Source organism: Bos mutus, chromosome 14 (assembly GCF_027580195.1).
Source record: "Bos mutus isolate GX-2022 chromosome 14, NWIPB_WYAK_1.1, whole genome shotgun sequence".
In the NCBI taxonomy this organism is placed as follows: domain Eukaryota; kingdom Metazoa; phylum Chordata; class Mammalia; order Artiodactyla; family Bovidae; genus Bos; species Bos mutus.
Genome location: NC_091630.1, coordinates 683,148 through 697,876, shown reverse-complemented (window position 1 = coordinate 697,876; position 14,729 = coordinate 683,148). Strand labels below are relative to the sequence as shown.

The 14,729-nt window shown below is 43.9% G+C and overlaps 1 protein-coding gene across 1 annotated transcript in view; it reads left to right on the top strand.

Annotated features, from left to right (window-relative positions):
- Nucleotides 1-14,729, top strand: part of COL14A1 (collagen type XIV alpha 1 chain) — a 233,071-nt gene that overhangs the window by 74,010 nt on the left and 144,332 nt on the right. Inside the window, 3 exon segments of the mRNA XM_070382861.1 lie at nt 2,249-2,378; nt 6,599-6,738; nt 13,774-13,900. Coding sequence (XP_070238962.1) covers nt 2,249-2,378; nt 6,599-6,738; nt 13,774-13,900 — 397 coding nt within the window.

Here is a 14,729-nt window from a genome sequence, read left to right as displayed (position 1 = left end):
AACTTATAGGGAACAGTTACTACAGTATAGCTATACAAGGAAGAGAGGGGAGACGGCCGTGAGCTGGAGTGCTGACCAGGCAGGTGGCGTGTGTCTGCCAGCGAGTGCAGAACTCGGTTCTCTAACGTCCTCTGAAACCTGCCTCTGGTGACAGAATCCTTTAGGGCCAGGAACATGGTGATTCTAGCATCTAGAACAGAATATGGGTGACTGTATTCTTCCATTTCTGAGTCTTAGTTTTTGCCCACTTAATTTTTTGATCTGAATTTTTTTGGTGGAAGGGAAACTCAAAAATGGTGCTAAAAAGACACACAACTTCACCAGGAAAGAAAAAAGTTAAAAAGAGGACTTAGCAGTGCACATTCAGCACACTGCTGTTACTGCCGTGCTTAGTGGCTCAGTCGTGTCCGGCTCTTGGCGACCTCGTGACTGTACCCGCCAGGCTCCTCCGTCCGTGGGGATTTAGCCGAGCTTCTCTTTTCGCTTGTGTTGGGTCTTCACGGCTGCGGGGGCCGCTCTCCGGTGGCGCTGCGCGGGCTCCTCTTGTGGAGGTTCCTGTCGTGGAGCAGGGCTCTCGGCGTTCAGCCTGCCGTCGTTGCGGCGCACCGGCTCCCGAGCCCACGGGCCGTCGTCGTGGCGCGCAGGGTCCCGAGCACGGTTCAGGCGTTGCGGCGCGCAAGCTTAGTCGCCTTGCGGCACGTGCTGTCCTCCTGGATCGGGGCTCTAACTTTCCCTCTGAAGCACCAGCGAGGCCCTCGCCAGTTTTAAGTCTGATAATGCTACTATACGTGAGCGTGTGGGGACACAGAATCACTCGTCTAAACTGGTATGTCAGTTGGTACAGCTGCCTTGGAGACTAATCTTAAATATTTCATCAAGCTAGATATACACACTCTTTAAGGCATATACTATAGAGTAACGTCCTTCAAGACTTGTCAAGGCAGGCACTTGGTCAGAACAAAATATTGCAAGCAACTGCCATGTTCATTGACAGCATGGAAAATAACTGCATATTTTTAGAAAAGAATCTCATAAGGGAATTAAATAATGTCAACTCTGTCCCTGTGTTTCAATATGGATAAATCTTGAAACCAAATATTGCCAGAGAAAAAAATTCCAAAAATGTCACGTTGAATGGTCCATTTATGCACATCATTAAACATACAGAAACGTCTATTTTTTTTTTTTTAATATTACACACCTATGTAGAAATAAAGAAAAACGTATCAGTGAGATGCACTTCAACATTAGGGCAGAGGTGGTGAACAGAAAGAATGAGAAAGAGTTTGTTTTATGTGACTGTAGTTCTTGTTAAAATAAGATCTGAAGTCAATATGACAAAATGTTGATATTTATTAAATTTGAATGATGGATGCATCAGGGTTTATTATGTTATTTTCTCCACCTTTATATTATATACACTGAGATATTTTTTAATTAAAGTTTTTAATTTGACCCTACCACTGGCAATTGTGTGAGAGGGAACAGTCTGTGGAGTTATTTTTCTTCTTTCCAAAGCGGAAATAAAACCATCCTTGTCACACAGTTGTCACACAACTGAGAATGTTGGCTTATTTGACTGACCCCCAGAGTTAGACATCTGTGTCGGACACGGCTGAAGCGACGCAGCAGCAGCAGCAGCAGCAGCAGCAGGGTTAGAAATATCATCCCCCAAATCAAAAAGTGAATTGCTGATTTGGGCATCCAGTGGGTTGATCTCTTTGGACTCCTGGGAGGGGCTTGCAGTCCAGGTGGACAGGCCCTCTGAATGGGGGCCTCAGTACTGGTCCAGTTTAATGGGACTTGAAGCAAAAATTGGGCCTCCAGTCAGGACTGGCGAGAATGCAGCCAGGGGTGAAGGATGCCCACTTGGCGTCCAGCTCCCCACAGAGCGGCCCGGACCTTACCCTCTTCCTAGAGGACGTTTCTGACTCGTCTCCACCCACGCTCGTCTGGGGACCAAATATCTGACACTTATTCTGGCTGCAGCTGCCACTTGTCCAGATGTAAGGAGTTATCCGACAAGAGCACGCACAGTACATGCAGCTTCATATGGCTTCACAGCATCTGTTTCTAATACAAAATAGCACGAGGCCATGAAAAAAAGGATGACTGGAAACCTGTTTGGTGAAGGGGTTGTGAGGAGATGAAGTCTTGGTCCCTGAGGTCGCACCTGTATTCAGTTGTACTCTGATCAGTGTGAAAAGGGCACGTTGGCAAACGATCTGATAATGTGTGTTCTTTACAGGTGAAAATTGGAGAGACCCACACAGATATTGAGCTGAGCGGGTTGTTGCCCAATACGGAATACACAGTCACGGTGTACGCTATGTTTGGAGAAGAAGCCAGTGACCCCGTTACGGGCCAGGAATCGACACGTGAGTGGCCCCGCCATCCGGGTGAAATGCTGTGATAAGAGCCGGAGCCAGCGTGGGGGCCCTGAGCTAGACATGCGGGCTAGGCTGACGCTCCGGGAGCCAACTGTCTGTAACAACGCGTCTAGTTACCTAGGGGAAGGAAGGGGCGTTGCTTCCCGTTTTGTCATTACTCAGTCACACGGATTCTAGAATTGAACTTTGGCCTCCTCCAGATCAGTGGTCCCCGACCTTTTTGGCACCAGGGATCAGTTTCATGGAAGACAGTTTTTCCGTGGATCAGGAAAAGGGGGTGGTTTCAGGACGGCTGAAGTGTATTACACTTACTGTGTGCTTTATTTCGGATATTACCGCATTGTGACAGCAGCGGGAGAGTCGCACAGCTCCCTGGCGCTCGCCGCGGGCGGGCGGGGTTCTGACCGGCCGAGCCCGCAGGCCGTTGACCGTTGAGGTCTCCGTGCGGCCGCCCCGCCGGGCTCACCTGTCCTTGCAGGCGGGCTGGATGCCGTCTCAGCTCCACGTCAGGCCCGGGCGTTCGGTTCCCAGAAGGAGAGAAGCTGGACTCCCGCGCGCACGGTCCACGGGAGGGTCTGAGCTCCTCCTGGAGTCGACTGGGCTGCTGGCCTGGCGGAGGCGGGGCACAGGCGGCTGCAGAGAAGGGGACGCCCCGCGGTGGGAGCCCCGCTCTCAGCCGCAGAGCTGGAGCACACCCCAGAGCTGGAGCCGAATGTGGGGGGAAATGTGGGCTTTGGGATCAGAGCTTTCAACATGCGAATCCCAGCGAAAGTCACACTGTGGGTGGGTGACAGTGGGCAAGTGATGGAGCATTTCTGAGCCTGTAAGGGGAGCAACAGTAATCTCACGGCATGTGGTTGATAGAAGATTAAGTACAGTGATACAGCTGAAAGTAATTAGCACAGAGTTACTCAATAGTTCTTTCTCCCATATTAAAATTATTATTTTTTTCTAAAAATTTTTGATGTACTTTGTATCTCAGACTATTATCATTATAATTAGTTTTTTAATTGAGTAAAAATTGTATATAAAAGTGTGAAAGTATTAGTCACTCAGTCATGTGTGACTCTTTGCAATGCCATGGACTGTAGCCCGCCAGGCTTCTCTGTCCATGGGATTCTCTAGGCAAGAATACTGGAGTGGGTTGCCATTTCCTTCTCTGGGGGAATCTTCCCAACCCAGGGATTGAACCTGGGTCTCCTACATTGCAGGTGTATTCTTTAACATCTGAGCCCCCAGGGAAGCCCCAAAAGTTATACTGGCAAGCCTGATTTTGGTAATATAGTAATAATATTTTTTAGGAATTGTAAATATTTATCTATTTGAAAATATGATAGAGAAAATGCTGCCCTGGCAAGCTCACAATGCTTTGTCGCCTACCATTAAAAATAGGGGTCTCTTTGTGGTGTCTTGAAGAAGACAGGGCAGGGAGATGGGGTGTCTCACGTCACTCTGAACCTGGGAGGAAGTGAACAGCATGGAGTCTGCAAGTGCTTCGGTCTTGAAGATTCTATTTGAGAAGCATACAAAGAGATGTGATGATAAGGGAGTTTTCTCCTACAACCGTTTTTTTATTAGCCAAGGCTGTGTTCTCTTCCTCTTCAGAGAAAGACCAATGTAATTAAAACAACAAACAACAAAACTGGCAAAGCCCAAGACAGAAAGAGGAAAAATAAGTCAGAAAGCGTCTCATATATCACTTGTGAAAGTCGCTCAGTCGTGTCTGACTCTTTGCGACCCCATGGACTTTATAGTGCATGGAATTCTCCAGGCCAGAATACTGGAGTGGGCAGCCTTTCCCTTCTCCAGGGGGTCTTCACAACTCAGGGATCGAACCTGGGTCTACCTACCACATTGCAGGCGGATTCTTTACCAGCTGAGCCACAAGGGAAGCCCAAGAATGCAGGAGTGAGTAGCCTATCCCTTCTCTAGCGGATCTTCCCGACCCAGGAATCAAACCGGAGTCTCCTGCACTGCAGGTGGATTCTTTACCCACTGAGCTATCAGGGCAGCCTTAATACATCTCTTGACTTAAGTCCTTTTGAGGACTCTGTTGATTTGGAAGGAAAACTTTCCCAACCACGCATCTCTCTTTTTCACTCAGAATACTTATTTCTTTCTACAGTTTTCCCTCACTATTGAAAAGTAGAGTGTTCCTATGAAACCTTTTGTAAGCTGGAATAACAGAAAGCAAAGAAATAGATTTAGGATACATCTTGCTAATGGACGCACAGAGCAAATCAAGATAAAGCACAGATGCTCAGAAACACAGTTCAAAGCTACGGTTGCCTGATGCTGAGACGCTGAGCATGGTCCCAGGAAGGAGCTTGGCAGGGCCCCTCTTGCTACCTGGGGGCCTGTGGTGCACACTGGCTCGATGATGACTTGCTACAAAGCAAAGGCTGAATGTTGTTTTTGCTTTTTGCATTTTTTTGTAAAAGGAAAAATCCTCCTTAGCTTTCTTTCAGTTAGTGAAGCTTTCGTTTAAGCTTTCATTTAAGGCTACTGAAAGGGCCAAGTGCCTGAAGCAGATTTTCAAAACGCAGATACCTTGTGCTTTTAAAAAGTGTCCATGACTCTTTTCCATTAATAGTTGATTTAAAAAAAGGCCTAAAAAACACTGTCCTGGCTGCCTGAGACTGACGCATCTGCGCATTGCTGCACTGCACTGCAGAGTCTAACTGAACCCTAGACAGTTTAGAGCCAAGTGTGCACGCACGTAGATTCTTACTTGCTTTTGTCTCCTACACGTCCTTTCTGGCTGCTTAGGTAGTGAGAGTCACCAGGTCTCTGGGCTCCTAATTGCCATACAACCAGTCTGCCTTGGATTAATGACAGTGTTGGCCTTTAGGGTGAGGAACCATTGTGCTCTGCGGGACAGCTGACCGTTGTCACGGGTTCTCGCCTTAGGCTAGGCTCTCAAATCTATTGATCGATTGCCTGGGTTATGGATTCCAACTGCTCTCCTGCTTCTACTAACTGTGATCTTGGCCGAGTAACCTCAGATTCATGATCTATGTAATGGGGCTAATTATAACGTTATCCTTGCTGTCTAATGTTAGGATTTAATGTGGTGATGTGTTACATCTCACACCCTTAGAAAGTATGCAGTCAATCTCAACACCTCTGTTTACTATAAACCTGTAAAAGCTCACAAAACTCTCAAAGATTATTGACAAATTCTAACTTGTTGACTCAGAAAGGGATCCTCAAAGAAGTACAAAAAGCCGTGGAATTGGTAGTGAGGATGTGCGGAAGTATCAACACCTCTTTATACTGTTAAAGCCACAGTGAAGTGTTTACTTTTATCTAGTCTCACAAAGCCAGTGGGTTTTATCCGGGGCAAGAGTCCTACTCCTTGATTCAAGAGATATTTACTGAAAACTTTACTCTATTGGAGATAAAGATGGGAACAAAGTTAAATCAGATTCTGTAATCCTTTGAGATGACAGTATATTGGAAAAGAGAGAGAACAGACCAATAAATGTGCAGTAAAAATGAATCAGGGAAGAGACATAGGTAGAACTGAGGCGGAAGGGTTGTTTTATGTAAGGTGATCACGGAAGGCTTCACTGAGAAGGGGAGATACGTTCAGAAAACTGAATCTCAGATGACTCCAGGGTTTTTGACCTGAGCAATGGGAAAAATGGAGTTTTCATTTCCTCAGAAGGACAGGTTGAGAGAGAAGATTGGGAGAGGTGACAGGAATCAGTGACTCAGATTTGGACATGTGGAGTTGGAAATGCTTAATAGACACCCAAGTGGAGAGGACAGATAAGAAACCGTTGCCACATGGAAAATTGTGGATCAGAGGAATAGAGTGACTTCGCCAGGACCAGATGATTGTTGAGTACAATAGCTAAAATTTAATTTCAAGTTTCCTGGTTTTTGATTGTTGGTTGTTCATTTTGGGTTGTTCATTTATATCAGCAGGAAATGATAGCTTTGACTGGAGAAAAAAGACACAGAAAACTCACCTACACTGCGTTTGCTTCTAAGTGTCTGCAATTCATGGCTACTCGTCATTCTCCATGAGGAAAACTTTTTTTCTCTGTTAATTTGTTAATGTTCTCTGTTACAAGTTATTATCTGAGTGAAAATTTTCATATGTCAGTAGTTTAGGAGTCAAAGATGCTGTGTTTTGCGGGTCCTTTTTACATATATGTTATTTAAAATTTCATTTCTTTTTTATTCCATTTACTGCAAAGTACCCTTAAGCCCACCCAGAAACCTGAGAATCTCCAATATTGGCTCTAACAGTGCTCGGTTAGCCTGGGATGCCACTTCAACAAAGATCAATGGTTATCGAATTATATATAACAACGCTGATGGGACTGAAATCAATGAGGTAAGACTGTGGAATGTGAAGTGTGTTTTTCCAGTGGTTGGGTTTTAGTTTCTTAGGGCTATGAAATCGATCATCCCAAAACACAGTGGCTTGAAACAGTTGCTAGTTATTCATTTTCTCTTGCCATCTTGGTGGGTCAGGAAGTGGATTTGGCTTCAGATAGTAGCCAAACAATGGCTGGAACCGGTGGCGTCACAGCGGCTTCCGTATCTCTGTCTGGTGCCTGGTCCGGGAAGACTGGACCATCTGGGAGCTGGAACGGCTCTACATTTCAAAGTTGATTGTTTACACGATCCGTTCAGCAAGGGAGCTTTAGGGGAGCCGGACTTTTTAAATGCTGGCTCAGGAGTCCCCAGACATGTCTCCAGAGACACAGAGAGAGTGCTGGATGCCAGCTGTGTCACCTTTGTGAGTTGGCAACAGAAGTCATAGAAATAACACCTCACCTCCGCTAGGAGGAGGATCCACGTCCCTGCATGGTTCAAGGTGGGCGGGAGCACAGAGCCCCCCGAGGGCACGTGGCCTGGGAGACAGATGTTGATACGGCCATCTTCAGGAAATACAGTCAGCCCCAGGGAGTGCGGGTGAGGAAGTGTGTGCCTTCACAGAAGCAGGAAACTGAAGTGCCAGTGTTTGAAAGACCCTAGTTCAGTTAGCTTACGTTGAAAACCGAATCATTCAAGTTTTGTGTAGGAAGAAACTTTCAACTAATAGAATTTATTGAAACCCATGAAGATACAGTCCTTTGCACTCAGTGACTAATCCTCTTCAGAAAGCCTTTCCTTGGAAATACACTTTAGCAGGCTAGATAGCAGTTATCTTTATGTTTTTCCCTTATCTTGGTCCAAGAAGCCAAGACAACAAGGGAAATATGTTGGCTTACATCATTTCTATTTCTTGACCAAGTAAAGCATGTATTTTCATATACAGAGACAAGCTTTTTCCTACAATGAAATCCAAGCAATATTTTGCTGAATGTGCCCTCCTACAGCATATGGAGTAATGAATGGACAAAAACTGCACATTTGCTAACAGTACAGAAATACTGTTCAATATCTTTTATTAAATCCTCATAAATCCTGAGGGCAAATAATGCTGGTGAAGCTGCACTTATTCATGTGCACTTATTATGTGCACTATATTATTATGCACTTATTAAAATGCTTTGCTTTTGAAGATGAGAACCTGGAGTAGTAAAAAGAAAGAAATGAAAAGCGGCGAGCTATCAGTGTCTCTTTGTTATCAGTGACAGGTAAACTGCTTTCCCAAGGGCTGCAAACTCAGCTGTGCAGGAAGCTTACGTGGATCATGTGAATGAGTGCAGAAATTGCTGCGTCTGCAAAGAAATAGTCTCGCCTGTTTTTCCTGAAACACGAGGCTCCCTTAGGTTGTGTATCATGTTCCCGTTTGGGGGCCCTGCACGTGGCAGAAATTCTCACCGAGAGACTGATGACCAGTGACAACAGACCGTGGGTGACAGTAACAGGGTGCCTGGTGGGCACCGCGTTGCTGGGGAGTGTGTACATATTCACCAAAACCCCATGGGCAGAGGAGCCTGGTGGGCTGCAGTCCACGGGGTCGTGAAGAGTCAGACACGACTGAGCGATTTCACTTTCCCTCTTCAGTTTCATGCACTGGAGAAGGAAATGGCAACCCACTCCAGTGTTCTTGCCTGGAGAATCCCAGGGACAGGGGAAGACAGGTGGGCTGCCGTCTGTGGGGTCGCACAGAGTCGGACACGACTGAAGCGACTTAGCAGCAGCAGCAGCAGCATCAAGAGGCAGCCACTGTTAGCTCCTGTAGGGTGTTGCTGCACAGAAATCTGCAGGGCCTGCCAGATCTTGTTCCCCTTGACTATGTGACCAGGGATTTCTTTTTATGTGAAATTTTAAAATGGTGACTCATCAAACAACCAAAATAACATAACCATATTCATTAATATTTGTTCACTTCAAAGCATTCTTATTTGGAAATAATTTTTCATGAACCAAAAATGAACTGTCATATGTGTAGATATATGAACTATATAATTATACATTTTTGTTGAGTGTAATTGACAGGTAATGTTATATTAGCCTCAGGTGTATGACATGATGGCTCAGTATTTGTGAAATGGCCATAAAAGTTCTAGTCAACATACATTTTTCCATTAAAAAATTACAGTTGTGTTCATTGAGAAATACATGTGTTTTTTTTTTTTGCAGTGTTTTTCCTTGGGGACTGCCTCTGGTGCTTGCTATTTCTAATTTGTATTGTGCTGGGAAATTAGAAAACTATGTTTGATAGAACTGAATTTAGAATATGAGTAAATAGACCATGCATAAAAATCTGAGAACATCTTTTCTGAATGAAGTGAATAAGTAATGTGTGGCTTTTGTAACATTTCTATGTTGACTGATAGGTTTTTTGGGGTTTTTTTTGGTGTTTGTGTTCTTAATTCGTAGTTTCTATTTAAGCAACTGAGACTGAAGGTTGCTGGACAACTGTCTTATATGAGTCAAATACTACTTTACCTAGTTTTGGAATATATGATTTTAAGGGTGAATATCCCCACCATATTTTGCTTTACTGCTATTCATTTAAACTTTTATTTAAAGATAATGCTGCAATTGGATTGTTAGGAAATTCCCAAAATATCTTGGGATGAACTTTAAAACGTCCCAACTAAAGCCTGCCTGCTACATGATGTGTGATTGATTGTAGAAGCTTTGTTTTCAACTCAGTCCATATTTTCCTGCTTCACTTCCTCTTCCACCTCCCCTCCTTCGCTTACTTTTCCTTCTCTCTGTCTTTTCTGCATTACCTCTCTCCCTAACTTTCTGGAATCCAAAGAAGAAAAATAGAACAGAGCATTTAAACAAACGTTGATGGCGATGGTGATGATAATGGTGATGGTGTGGTGATGATGGCAGCTAATACACGTTGAGTGCTTATCCTGAGTCAGGCTCTGAGATTTTTACAGAGAGCACTTTGTGCAATTTTTATAGAAAAAGTGTTGCCCAAGCCTGACCTGTCAAACTGAAGAAGAAGCTGTCTCAGATAGCACGCCCTGCGAACAGCTTTGGGGAAGCGGGCAAGCATGATGGTGCCCTTTCGGTTTTCTAATGAGAGGCCGCAGGCCCTGGACTCTTGGAGACAGGCCCCGTTTCCGACACAGTGACTCAGCAGCAGAGCCCAGAGCAGAGCCCAGTCCCTGGGTCCTCATCAAGGACTCTCTTCATCCCTCCTGGAAAAGGCTGAAGTTTTTAGTTAGACTGAAAAATTATTCTCAGAAATAGTTGTGTAACAATGAGATCATAGTTATTTGTTACCATTTTCCCAAATTCTTCGCCTACATCTTAAAAGTGCTCCAAATAAAAGCAGTTCCAGAACTTAGTCTGAAGCATATTATGAGAACAAGTGGAAATGACTGACACCTCAAAGTTCTCACTTGATGAAATAAAATGATCAACAATCAAGGCATGAAACAGTCTGTTCAGCATCAAATAAAAAGCTTTTAATAAGTAAAACCAGATCTTTTCAATAGATGTATCTGTTGAAAAAAATAGGTAAATGTATATATATATATATTCAATATATAATGCTGAAATACATACACTTTTACATATATATGTACTTATATAGAAGTATATCAAGACCTAAGTATCCATTCCAGTTAATAGTTTTATGACTCCAGGAAGGTTAATGAAGTCTTTGGGTCTCAGGTTCCTTGTTTGTAAAACAGTCATTATACGCCTAGTGAGAGGGAGGAGGAGGCAAAGTAAAGCAATGAACGTGAGGCCCCCGACATAGTGTGAGTGCCCAGTAAACCTTAGCCAGTATGGTTAAAACAGCAGAAAGCAATAGGTGAGTATAGTTTAGAAGAACAAATTGAACTCATATTTTAAGTATGGATCTGTCTTTCCTGTGAGTTTAAATAATGGAGCCCAACTGTAACTGGTATTTACAACCAGAGAATTTGGAGTGTGAAGCGCTTATGTTTTAAGTCATAGGAACTGGCTGACTTTCCCTCGGGCAAGTTCCTTAACTTTTTGGAGTCTCATTTTCCCCATCTTCCGATTAGGAGTGAGATTAGCTACCTTATAAGGCTGTGGTGAGGAGGAAGTACAACCGGGGCACGTACAGCGTGCGGACCAGAGGAAACGCTAAATGCTAAGAATCACCCACAGTATTATCAGGCCTAGATTCAGAAGAGACAATACTTGTTTTCAGTTAACTCTGGCTCTGTAGCCAGTGCCCTGGCTGAAAATGACAGCTCACGATTGTGTAACTTGGGCAGGCTCAGCAGGTCCGCTGGTCTCTGCTCCTTGTGGTGTCAGCTAAGGTAACTCCTGCGTTCATCTGGGAGCCCGGCTGGGCTGGGACTTCCAAGATGACTTCACTCCCATGTCTGGGGTGGCTGAGAAGGTTGGGCTTGGCTGTTCCTCTTTAGCAGCGTGGCGCAGAGTTCCAAAATCATGAAGAGGGAAGCTCGTTTCCCCGGGGCTGGCAATCTTTCTTTATGATCTGCAGTCAGTTCCTTTGAGATGCCTACAGTCTCTGTGTTAACTGTTTGTTCAGATGAGCCCTTCGTAATCTCTTATAAAAAGGATTTTTTGTGCCTATGTCTCAATTTCCATTTGCTTATTCTATTCACTCAATATATTTATATATAATTATATATATATATATAAATTCAATATACAATATTAAAAAAGCTAAACAAGATCCTGCCCTCAAGAGGCTTACACTCTATGTTGGAAATAGTATCTTGTACTTAGGAAATAAAATGATTCCACGCTGGGATTGGTGCCAGGGAGGAAACAAGCACGGTCCCTGTTAGGGAGGCCAGCGGTTAGGACTCTGTGCTGAACTGCAGGGTCCATGCCTGATGGGGAGTGAAGATCCTGCAAGCCACAGAGTGTGGTCAAAAACAAGAAAGGAAAAGATATATAAAAAGGATAGTGTTAAAGAATCATCCTACTGAGACCGCTGGAGAGATGAACGCCTCCCTACCAGGAGATGAAATATAAGCACAACCCTAATGTTGGTGGCGAAGGGCTTATTTTGAAAACAGCCCAGGAAATAGGGTCCCAGACAGAATGAACTGCATCTGCACAGGTCCTGAGGTGGGAAAACTTGGATAGAAGGTTGTTGTGGCTGATCAGGGATTTCTCTTATGTGAAACTTGCCAATTAAAAAATGTGGGCTCATTGAACAATTGAAATAACACAGCAGCTGTGCTCACCTCCACCTGCATGCTTGTTCATCTGTATAACTCCTGTAGAGGCTATCGTACATGACTGGCTCCTCCTCGCAAAGCTGGCTGTAATCATTGTGCACTTTGCATTAGCATTGCAAAACCGTGTGTACTTCACTTACTATAGCTGTAATGAATGGAAATAATATTGGTTGCAACAACATCTTAAAAATTAACTGATAGGTATTTTACTTAACTGGAAAAGGTCAGTTTTCATTCCAATTCCAAAGAAAGGCAATGCCAAAGAATGTTCAGACTACTGCACAATTGCACTCATCTCACACACTGGCAAAGTAATGCTCAAAATTCTCCAAGCCCAGGCTTCAACAGTACATGAACCGTGAACTTCCAGATGTTCAAGCTGGATTTAGAAAAGGCAGAGGAACCAGAGATCAAACTGCCAACATCCGTTGAATCATTGAAAAAGCAAGAGAGTTCCAGAAAAACATCAACTTCTGCTTTATTGATTACACCAAAGCCTTTGACTGTGTGGATCACAACAAATTGTGGAAAATTCTTCAAGAGATGAGAATATCAGACCACCTTACCTGCCTCCTGAGAAACCTGTATGCAGGTCAAGAAGCAGCAATTAGAACTGGACATGGAACAACAGACTGGTTCTAAATTGGGAAAGGAGTATGTCAAGGCTGTATATTGTCACCCTGCTTATTTAACTTCTATGCAGAGTACATCATGAGAAATGCTGGGCTGTATGAAGCACAAGCTGGAATCAAGATTGCCGGGAGAAATATCAATAACCTCAGATATGCAGTTGACACTACCCTTATGGCAGAAAGTGAAGAAGAACTAAAGAGCCTCTTGATGAAAGTGAAAGAGGAGAGTGAAAAACTCAACATTCAAAAACCTAAGATTGTGGCATCCGGTGCCATCACTTCATGGGAAATAGATGGGGAAGCAACGGAAACAGTGACAGACTTTATATTTTTGGGCTCCAAAATCACTGCAGATGGTGACCACAGCTATGAATTAAAAGGCACTTGCTTCTTGAAAGAAAAGCTATGACCAATGTAGACAGCATATTAAAAAGCAGAGACATTACTTCTCCAACAAGATCCATCCAGTTAAAGCTATGGTTTTCCAGTGGTCATGTATGGATGTGAGAGTTGGACCACAAAGAAAGCTGAGAACTGAAGAACTGATGCTTTTGAACTGTGGTGCTGGAGAAGACTCTTGAGAGTCCCTTGGACTGCAAGGAGATCCACGCAGTCCATTCTAAAAGAAATCAGTCCTGAATATTCACTGGACGGACTGATGCTGAAGCTGAAACTCCAATACTTTGTCCACCTAATGCGAAGAGCTGACTCATTTGAAAAGACCCTGATGCTGGGAAAGATTGAAGGTGGGAGAAGGGGACGCCAGAAGATGAGATGGCTGGATGGCATCACCGACGCAATAGACATGGGTTTGAGTAAACTCCAGGAGTTGGTGATGGACAGGGAGGCCTGGTGTGCTGCAGTCTATGGGTCTCAAAGAGTCAGACACAACTGAGCAACTGAACTGAACTGATTTTATTTAAGGATATGAGATCAGAAATGTGAATATATAAATTCACTATCTCTTTTTTTAATGGAAGTAGAGTTGACTTACAGTGTTGTGGCTGCACAGCAAGTTGATTCGGTTACACACGTAGATGGATGGCTTCTTCTTTGTATCTTTTTCCATTGTGGTTTATGATTCAGCATCTCCTTTGTAGCACTTAGACTACTCGTGCCGTCAGCCGGGTGGCCAGCAGCCTGGACCGCATCTGACAGGCTGTTATGACCTCTCTCTTGCAGGTTGAAGTCGACCCTGTTACTACGTTCCCTCTGAAGGGCTTGACGCCCCTCACCGAATACACTGTTACCATTCTCTCCATCTATGACGAGGGCCAGTCCGAACCTCTGACTGGAGTTTTTACCACAGGTCAGTCTTACTATGGTTCGAAAAGTTTCCAGGAGTAGCTGTGTGGAAACCAGAAGCTGGAGAGCTTCTTCAAGGGTGATTTTGAGGAGATTGTGTTTTAGATATTTATGCATTGGCTGCATCAGATCTTGGTTGCTGCATGGGGGTCTTCAGTTGCAGCACACGCAGCCTCAGTTGCTTCCTGTGGGGTCTAGTTCCCTGACCGGGGATGGAACTCTGGCCCCCTGTATGCAGAGCGCAGAGTCTCACTGCGTGGCCGTGAGGGAAGTCCCCCCAAGAGACTGCATTTTAATTTTTATTTATTTTATACTATTATTACCCAATGGGTGGTATTAGCCGAGTAGAATGCCTACTGGTTAAGTATTTTCTCTCAAGGCAAAGAGCGACAGACGTCTGAGTTCAAAGGTCTTTGCTAAATAAAAGTCTGCACCGTTTTCTTCCTAATCTCACGCTGTTTCTTTTGTTCTAGTGACATAAAATTTTCACATTTCTTCCACTGATATGTGTGTATATTAATTGAACTTCCAAAATTACAGCTCTTCAACAGGTTTTGTTTGGCCTACAAAAATGACAGGTACATGCCATTTAACCTAATGCATCAGTCTGTAGCCAATTAGGTATTTTCATGCTGCTTGGCAATAGTCATACAAAAATATGGCATATTTTAAATACTAAAATAAAAAATAAAGCACGAATGCACTATTTTTCTTTTCTGTATATACCCTGTAGTCATTCAATAAATGTAACTTTTTTTTTTTGCCTCTTGGTGGAAAAATTCTGTTGTTTGCTTTCCAGGCTTTATTAATTGCACTTGGAAACAAATTTAGTG